The following is a 10,000-nucleotide window of genomic DNA, read 5'->3' on the forward strand; positions in this document are numbered from 1 at the left end:
TTTAAAAGGGAATGGGAGATGATCTCTGATTGGTTGATGAATGGGAGGTAATCTCTGATTGGTTGATGAATGGGAGCTGATCTCTGATTGGTTGATTAATGGGAGATGATCTCTGATTGGTTGATGAATGGGAGCTGATCTCTGATTGGTTGATTAATGGGAGATGATCTCTGATTGGTTGATGAATGGGAGGTAATCTCTGATTGGTTGATTAATGGGAGATGATCTCTGATTGGTTGATTGCATGTTGCGCCCAAAACACACCTCTGATTAACGAAGACACTAAGAACAACCCTTTAGGACCAGGCGCCCGGCACACACGGAGCCTTTTTACCGCCGTCAGACTAGCAGAAGTGGATTTGGACACGCCCTAAACACACCTGCACCAGGCGCCGTGCGCCCACATCGTTGAAATAGGGCCTAAAGCTGCAACAGTTGGTATGATCCAGTGACAGCGGACCACTGATGAAGAGTTTAAAGGGTCAATGTTTAACGGTAATGATGTACATCGTCTACTGCAGACAGCAGGAGAGAAATGAAGGTTGCCTGCGTTCTCTTTGATACTGGTGTTGCTCTCCGTCGCTGTATATCCACGGTACTGAACGTGTACGGAAGTTAACACCATCTTACTGACCAATCACACCTTCATCTCTAGGGATGAAGAAGAAGCCGTTTGAGGCCGAATGTTCAAACAGACAAAAGAGTTACAAAAACGACTAAAAAGTGACAAAAAAAACCCCGTCAAAAATGTTGACAAAACAGCATCACAGACATGATGGCCTGAGTCGTATAGAGAATAGCGTGCATGTGCAGGGTACCCCCAGGATCCTCCAACTTAAATTCAAGGCTTTTTAAGACCTTTTTAATACCATTTCAAATGAAATTCAATGCCAACTTTGTACCCATTCCGACAGAAGTATGAGGGGAAAATGTCAAATCTGTATAAATTTCAAAACCTAGAAAATAATTATGTACAAGTAGGCTACTTGAATTAACTAACACATTGTATTTAAAGTATCAGTCATTTAATACAATTTATTAGGTTATAATATAATCCAATAAAATAAGATAATTACACTGCATAAGAGCACTTTTACTTTTGGTACTTTAAGTACAGTATATTTTGATAATATTTTTTTTACTATTATTTAAGGACAATGTTGAATGCAGGACTTGTAACTGAAAAGTAATTTGTAACTCTACAACACTGTTTTTTCTACTTTTAATACACGATCTGAGTAAGTCTTCTGTATCACCAACAACAGTCGTGCATGAATACCTGCAGCTGTGTTTAACACTGAAAACACACAGCTCAGTTCAGCGTTTACTCAGGGCTCTTAAGTTTTAAGGACAGCCAAGAGTGACATCTTTTGTTGAGGAAGTAACCTCCTTAAATGTGCATATAACAATTATTCACCTCAATGATAAATTCATTTTAATGAATTAATACATTAAATTAATACACGAAAAAAATACATGAATGAATACACCCCGTTTGGGTCTCTGAATGAGTGAACGTTTAGGGAAGTGTCTGTACGCTGCTCCATGCTTTTTTCTCATTGGTTGTTGCGTCAAATCTTACCCAGATACAATAGTGCTAATTGGCTATTGTGTAGCCCCTTTCTTTTGATTGGCTGATAAGTGGCAGGCTCGACTAAGAACTAATATATATATATATATATATATATATATATATATATATATATATATATATATATATATATATACATATACACACATATATATACATATACACATACACACACACATATATATCTCAATGGGGGAGACACGCTTGATTCCTGTCAGTGTCATAGTTAGGGCGGCGCGCCAGAAAAATTATGGGCGCATATTAAATATATATATTTATTAATGAATTGAATTAATTAAATATATTATAGTTTTTCCGCGTGAGAAATACAATGTGTGGCGGGACTGCGTGACAAAAGACCAAATGAGTGACTGTCACGCTCAATGTGTGACACTTGAGAGCCCTGGTTTACTTGCAGCTCCGCTACAGTAGCAGCTAACCTTTACCGTTACCTGTAGTCAGTTATATACTGTCTATGGTAGTCACATGGTCTCTAAACAGCCCGCTCACCGTGAAGTCCTGCACGGATCAACACATGTTAGAGCGCGGCGGCTGCTCGCTCCGTTTGTTCTAGCAGATTAATGGAGCCGCTCGGTGTTTGGCTAGCTAATAAGCCGTTAGCCTGTTACCTTGAGCTTTGTCTGAAGGCGCCGAGTGGCCAGCCAGGCTCGACACACCCGAAACATGCCGCACATCCGCCGATCAGTTTAACCGCTAAACTTCATACCAGTCAGAGAGGAGTGTTTACTTTGTGTCTCGGTCCTCCTCCTCCAGAGACGGGCTCCAGTCAGTTTTTAAATTAGCCTACATCAGTAACAGTTACTTTTGTTACGGTATGAACTTAATCCTAGGAAAGGCAAAAAATATAAGACCTTTGTAACGAAATCCAAGACTTTGTATACCAAATTCAAGGCTTTTAAGGCCTTAATTTGAGATTATCAAATTTAAGGCTTTTTCAATGCTTTTAAGACCCCGCGGGTACCCTGATGTGTTTGCTGAGTCGTATAGAGAATTGTGTGCGTGTGTTTGCTGAGTCGTATAGAGAATAGAGTGCATGTGTTTGCTGAGTCGTATAGAGAATAGAGTGCATGTGTTTGCTGAGTCGTATAGAGAATAGAGTGCATGTGTTTGCTGAGTCGTATAGAGAATAGAGTGCATGTGTTTGCTGAGTCATATAGAGAATAGAGTGCATGTGTTTGCTGAGTCATATAGAGAATAGAGTGCATGTGTTTGCTGAGTCTTATAGAGAATAGAGTGCATGTGTTTGCTGAGTCTTATAGAGAATAGCGTGCATGTGTTTGCTGAGTCGTATAGAGAATAGAGTGCATGTGTTTGCTGAGTCATATAGAGAATAGAGTGCATGTGTTTGCTGAGTCTTATAGAGAATAGCGTGCATGTGTTTGCTGAGTCGTATAGAGAATAGAGTGCATGTGTTTGCTGAGTCATATAGAGAATAGAGTGCATGTGTTTGCTGAGTCTTATAGAGAATAGCGTGCATGTGTTTGCTGAGTCGTATAGAGAATAGAGTGCATGTGTTTGCTGAGTCATATAGAGAATAGAGTGCATGTGTTTGCTGAGTCATATAGAGAATAGAGTGCATGTGTTTGCTGAGTCTTATAGAGAATAGAGTGCATGTGTTTGCTGAGTCATATAGAGAATAGAGTGCATGTGTTTGCTGAGTCATATAGAGAATAGCGTGCATGTGTTTGCTGAGTCATATAGAGAATAGCGTGCATGTGTTTGCTGAGTCGTATAGAGAATAGCGTGCATGTGTTTGCTGAGTCGTATAGAGAATAGCGTGCATGTGTTTGCTGAGTCATATAGAGAATAGCGTGCATGTGTTTGCTGAGTCATATAGAGAATAGAGTGCATGTGTTTGCTGAGTCGTATAGAGAATAGAGTGCATGTGTTTGCTGAGTCGTATAGAGAATAGCGTGCATGTGTTTGCTGAGTCGTATAGAGAATAGAGTGCATGTGTTTGCTGAGTCGTATAGAGAATAGAGTGCATGTGTTTGCTGAGTCATATAGAGAATAGCGTGCATGTGTTTGCTGAGTCGTATAGAGAATAGCGTGCATGTGTTTGCTGAGTCGTATAGAGAATAGAGTGCATGTGTTTGCTGAGTCGTATAGAGAATAGAGTGCATGTGTTTGCTGAGTCATATAGAGAATAGCGTGCATGTGTTTGCTGAGTCATATAGAGAATAGCGTGCATGTGTTTGCTGAGTCGTATAGAGAATAGCGTGCATGTGTTTGCTGAGTCGTATAGAGAATAGAGTGCGTGTGTTTGCTGAGTCGTATAGAGAATAGCGTGCATGTGTTTGCTGAGTCATATAGAGAATAGAGTGCATGTGTTTGCTGAGTCATATAGAGAATAGCGTGCATGTGTTTGCTGAGTCGTATAGAGAATAGCGTGCATGTGTTTGCTGAGTCGTATAGAGAATAGAGTGCATGTGTTTGCTGAGTCGTATAGAGAATAGCGTGCATGTGTTTGCTGAGTCGTATAGAGAATAGAGTGCATGTGTTTGCTGAGTCATATAGAGAATAGCGTGCATGTGTTTGCTGAGTCATATAGAGAATAGGCGTGCATGTGTTTGCTGAGTTAATTATTATAGAGAATAGAGTGTGCATGTGTTTGCTGAGTCATTATAGAGAATAGCGTGCATGTGTTTGCTGAGTCATATAGAGAATAAATGCGTATGTTTGCTGAGTCGATATAGAGAATAGCGTACATGTGTTTGCTGAGTCGTTATAGAGAATAGAGTGCATGTGTTTGCTGAGTCGATTATAGAGAATAGAGTGCATGTGTTTGCTGAGTCATATAGAGAATAGCGTGCATGTGTTTGCTGAGTCGTTATAGAGAATAGCGTGCATGTGTTTGCTGAGTCGTATAGAGGAATAGTGCATGTGTTTGCTGAGTCGTTATAGATATGCGTGCATGTGTTTGCTGAGTCATTATAGAGAATAGCGTGCATGTGTTTTTGTTAAGTATAGAGAATAAGTGCATGTGTTTGCTGAGTCGTATAGAGAATAGGTGCATGTTTGCTGAGTCGATATAGAATAGGTGCATGTGTTTGCTGAGAATAGAGAATAGAGTGCATGTGTTTGCTGAGTCATTATAGAGAATAGGCGTGCATGTGTTTGCTGAGTCGTATATAGAATAGCGTGCATGTGTTTGCTGAGTCGTATAGAGAATAGAGTGCATGTGTTTGCTGAGTCGTATTGAGAATAGCGTGCATGTGTTTGCTGAGTCGTATAGAGAATTGTGTGCGTGTGTTTGCTGAGTCGTATAGAGAATAGAGTGCATGTGTTTGCTGAGTCGTATAGAGAATAGAGTGCATGTGTTTGCTGAGTCGTATAGAGAATAGAGTGCATGTTTTGCTGAGTCGTACAGAGAATAGAGTGCATGTGTTTGCTGAGTCGTATAGAGAATAGTAGCGTGCATGTGTTTGCTGAGTCGTATAGAGAATAGTAGCGTGCGTGTGTTTGCTGAGTCGTATAGAGAATAGTAGCGTGCATGTGTTTGCTGAGTCGTATAGAGAGTAGCGTGCATGTGTTTGCTGAGTCGTATAGAGAATAGCGTGCATGTGTTTGCTGAGTCGTATTGAGAATAGCGTGCATGTGTTTGCTGAGTCGTATAGAGAATAGCGTGCATGTGTTTGCTGAGTCGTATAGAGAATAGCGTGCATGTGTTTGCTGAGTCGTATAGAGAATAGCGTGCATGTGTTTGCTGAGTCGTATTGAGAATAGCGTGCATGTGTTTGGCGGGTGAACTGACCTTGCTGTTGCGGTTACCGTGGGCGGCGGGGGGGCGCTGAGGGCCGAGCGGCGTGGAGCGAGGGAGACCCAGCGAGGAGGAGGAGGAGGAGGAAGGCTTTGGGCGGCCGGTCGGTGCTGCGTTAGCGGAGTCTCTCTTTCTGGAGACGGCGCCGGGCCGGCCGGAGGGACCTGAACGCAGCGGAGGCTGGCGGTGGGCGGGGCTAGAGGTGGCGCTGTAAAGGTCCGTCTGAGCCCCGGAGACGGAGAGACCCTCCACTACAACAACAACAACAACAACAACAACGCTGTTCACACAGATCAACATGGAGAGAAGACACAAAGAGAAGAATAATAGAGGTGCACCATATATTGGCCACCGATATGATATCGGCCGATATGGTCATTGTTTTAACACATCGGTATCGGTTCGATGTCAAATTATATATAATTATATAAATAGTCATTTCGGAAAATAAATCGACATCAGTATCGGTTATAACAGCAATATTAATATTGGTTATCGGCCACAATCTCTCTCTCTCTGTCTCTGTGTCTGTCTGTCTCTCTGTCTGTCTGTCTGTCTGTCTGTCTGTCTGTCTGTCTGTCTGTGTCCCTACCCAGAGACTTGAGTCGGTCTTTGGTCATGATCAGGTTGGTTGTCATCTTGCTCTGCAGCCGCCGGTCGCGCTCCGACTTCTCTCCTGGAAAACACACACAAACACTAAAGTTCATATCTATGTGAAGTCCTGTTTATATGTAATCAGGTATATATATCTATGTGAAGTCCTGTTTATATGTAATCTGGTATATATATATCTATGTGAAGTCCTGTTTATATGTAATCAGGTATATATATCTATGTGAAGTCCTGTTTATATGTAATCAGGTATATATATCTATGTGAAGTCCTGTTTATATGTAATCAGGTATATATATCTATGTGAAGTCCTGTTTATATGTAATCAGGTATATATATCTATGTGAAGTCCTGTTTATATGTAATCAGGTATATATATCTATGTGAAGTCCTGTTTATATGTAATCAGGTATATATATATATATCTATGTGAAGTCCTGTTTATATGTAATCAGGTATATATATCTATGTGAAGTCCTGTTTATATGTAATCAGGTATATATATATATCTATGTGAAGTCCTGTTTATATGTAATCAGGTATATATATCTATGTGAAGTCCTGTTTATATGTAATCAGGTATATATATCTATGTGAAGTCCTGTTTATATGTAATCAGGTATATATATCTATGTGAAGTCCTGTTTATATGTAATCAGGTATATATATATCTATGTGAAGTCCTGTTTATATGTAATCAGGTATATATATCTATGTGAAGTCCTGTTTATATGTAATCTGGTATATATATCTATGTGAAGTCCTGTTTATATGTAATCAGGTATATATATCTATGTGAAGTCCTGTTTATATGTAATCAGGTATATATATCTATGTGAAGTCCTGTTTATATGTAATCTGGTATATATATCTATGTGAAGTCCTGTTTATATGTAATCTGGTATATATATCTATGTGAAGTCCTGTTTATATGTAATCAGGTATATATATCTATGTGAAGTCCTGTTTATATGTAATCTTGTCATATATCTATGTGAAGTCCTGTTTATATGTAATCTGGTATATATATCTATGTGAAGTCCTGTTTATATGTAATCAGGTATATATATTCTATGTGAAGTCCTGTTTATATGTAATCAGGTTATATATATCTATGTGAAGTCCTGTTTATATGTAATCAGGTATATATATCTATGTGAAGTCCTGTTTATATGTAATCAGGTATATATATCTATGTGAAGTCCTGTTTATATGTAATCAGGTATATATATATCTATGTGAAGTCCTGTTTATATGTAATCAGGTATATATATCTATGTGAAGTCCTGTTTATATGTAATCAGGTATATATATATCTATGTGAAGTCCTGTTTATATGTAATCAGGTATATATATCTATGTGAAGTCCTGTTTATATGTAATCAGGTATATATATATCTATGTGAAGTCCTGTTTATATGTAATCAGGTATATATATCTATGTGAAGTCCTGTTTATATGTAATCAGGTATATATATCTATGTGAAGTCCTGTTTATATGTAATCTGGTATATATATCTATGTGAAGTCCTGTTTATATGTAATCTGGTATATATATCTATGTGAAGTCCTGTTTATATGTAATCAGGTATATATATCTATGTGAAGTCCTGTTTATATGTAATCAGGTATATATATCTATGTGAAGTCCTGTTTATATGTAATCAGGTATATATATCTATGTGAAGTCCTGTTTATATGTAATCTGGTATATATATCTATGTGAAGTCCTGTTTATATGTAATCAGGTATATATATCTATGTGAAGTCCTGTTTATATGTAATCTGGTATATATATCTATGTGAAGTCCTGTTTATATGTAATCTGGTATATATATCTATGTGAAGTCCTGTTTATATGTAATCTGGTATATATATCTATGTGAAGTCCTGTTTATATGTAATCTGGTATATATATCTATGTGAAGTCCTGTTTATATGTAATCTGGTATATATATCTATGTGAAGTCCTGTTTATATGTAATCTGGTATATATATATCTCCTGGGTAAAGCCAATATGTATTTGTACCCACATTTGGCGGTTAGGCAGGTGTTCATTTAGAGCCCTGCTTGCCTCCCCAGGTGTGTAGTTGTGTAGTTGTGTTGTTCTCACCGTGTCCTGAGATGTGGATGGCGAGACCTTTCTCCAGCTCTGTGATCCCTCGCTGGTACCAGCCCACCGCCTGCTGCTTGTCACCTGGCAACACATCAGCCAATCAAACCCACCGCTCATCCAAAACTGACTGCGTCCAAAAAGCAGTCATTTTGAAAACACACTTAGGCCTCCTGCACACTGGCTGCGTGGCGTGTCCGTGTTTATTTGGGCTCCAGTGTTAACAGGTTAGAGCGTGCACGCTGCCTGCCTGCCTGCTAGAAACAGAACCGGCGCCTATTTTTCACGCCACACGCCAGCGTGTTGGAAGCGTTTCCAGACAACACAGAATAGGAAAAGATGTTTATATGTAATTTAGACACAAATACATATTAATACATGACATGTTAATGTTTGAAAGTCTCGAGGTTTGGACATTAAATGTAATTTAAAATATTTTTTAAATAATTATCGATTTTCAAATAAATATGTGCCAACAAAAATATTGACAAAATTAAGTTGAAGAACGCGCTTTTATTTCATTTTATCAATGGGAAACCTCCATGTGTCCAGACAAGGCTAGCAGCAGCAGCGCGCGTCAGACACCTTTCTGGTGTGGAAAGACGTAGAAAACGCCACGCAGCTGAAACGCCACGCTCACGCCACCAGAGTGCAGGAGACCTTATTGAGCCGGTGAGAGAACCAGCTGCTCCCCAACGGAGAGACTTTCACTTGTAAGGTCACGTTGTTATCACGAACAACTCACTACATCTAAAAATAGCAGAGGTCACTTTTGGCTACAGACTCTGGAAACACACACACACACACACACACACACACACACACACACACACACACACACACACACACACACACACACACACACACACACACACACACACACACACACACACACACACACACACACACACACACACACACACACGATAATTATGTATAGATTAATCGCTGATAAAATAATTGGTGGTTGCAGCAGCAGCTGCCTGTCGCCTGCAGACAGCTGCTGCATGTTCTCACATGTCAGACAGCTGATCAATAACCAATCAGTCACAGCAGCAGTCTTTGTTGTGTTGTTGTTGTTGTGTTGTTGTGGTCAGCAGCTGCAGGACACGGAGTCCCTGATTCAAACACTGCGGTCTGTGCAGTAGGGCTGAAACTCCCGAGTCATGCCATTATTAATTCATTCATCTTCAGATGGGTTCAGGGGATTTGTGGAGGACTAATATAACTTTCCAACCTCTGGAGGACATGTTTAGATATTAGTGGCTGCTTATACACACCAACAACTCTTCTGTTTTACATCGCACTAAGTCAACGTATAAAAACTCAAAATACACAGAGTACAGTGGTTTACCGAAGTCTTGGGTTTGCATATATGGCGGAGGTGTTTAAGGGTCTTTCCTCGAGAAAATTTGAGTTTTTTCAATAAAAGAAAATATGCAATTTTACATCATTTTGGAGCGTTATTATCAGCATATCTGTGTCTAAAACATTTGAAAAGCTAGAGCAGATACAAGTAAGGTCAAGACAAAGCGGCTCAGGTGCTGCAGACTTATAAAGTTTGAAGGAAAACCCTGGAGTGGGTACAAGTAATGTCCCTCTAAATGACAAAAGGGCAAAAACATAGGGCTCCAACTTTCCGTCTTTACTTCATCTTTATTCAATCTGAAAACTTGAAAAGAGATTTGACAACAGAGCTGAACTCACACATTACTATTGCTGATTATTTTCTAGATTATCTGATTCATTTTGGTTTATAAAATGTCAGAAAATAGTGAAAGAGATCCATCCCAGTTTCTCAAAGTTCAAGGTGATGCCTTTAATTAAATCTGTCGTTTTGTCCACAACTCAAAAGATATTTAGTTTAACATGAGGCTGAAACAGCATTATGTGCCATTTTTG

At 39.3% G+C, this 10,000-nt stretch overlaps 1 protein-coding gene across 1 annotated transcript in view; it reads right to left on the reverse strand.

The window, feature by feature from the left end:
• LOC120555215 (spastin-like) overlaps window positions 1-10,000 on the reverse strand; it is a 15,656-nt gene that overhangs the window by 4,608 nt on the left and 1,048 nt on the right. Inside the window, exons 2-4 of the mRNA XM_039793900.1 lie at window positions 8,099-8,182; window positions 5,965-6,048; window positions 5,367-5,623 (exon numbers count right to left, since the gene is read on the reverse strand). Of these exons, the coding sequence (XP_039649834.1) occupies window positions 5,367-5,623; window positions 5,965-6,048; window positions 8,099-8,182 (425 nt within the window). The remainder of the gene's footprint in view (window positions 1-5,366; window positions 5,624-5,964; window positions 6,049-8,098; window positions 8,183-10,000) is intronic.

The sequence above is a fragment of the Perca fluviatilis genome, unplaced genomic scaffold, assembly GCF_010015445.1.
Source record: "Perca fluviatilis unplaced genomic scaffold, GENO_Pfluv_1.0 PFLUV_unplaced_scaf_28, whole genome shotgun sequence".
NCBI lineage: Eukaryota > Metazoa > Chordata > Actinopteri > Perciformes > Percidae > Perca > Perca fluviatilis.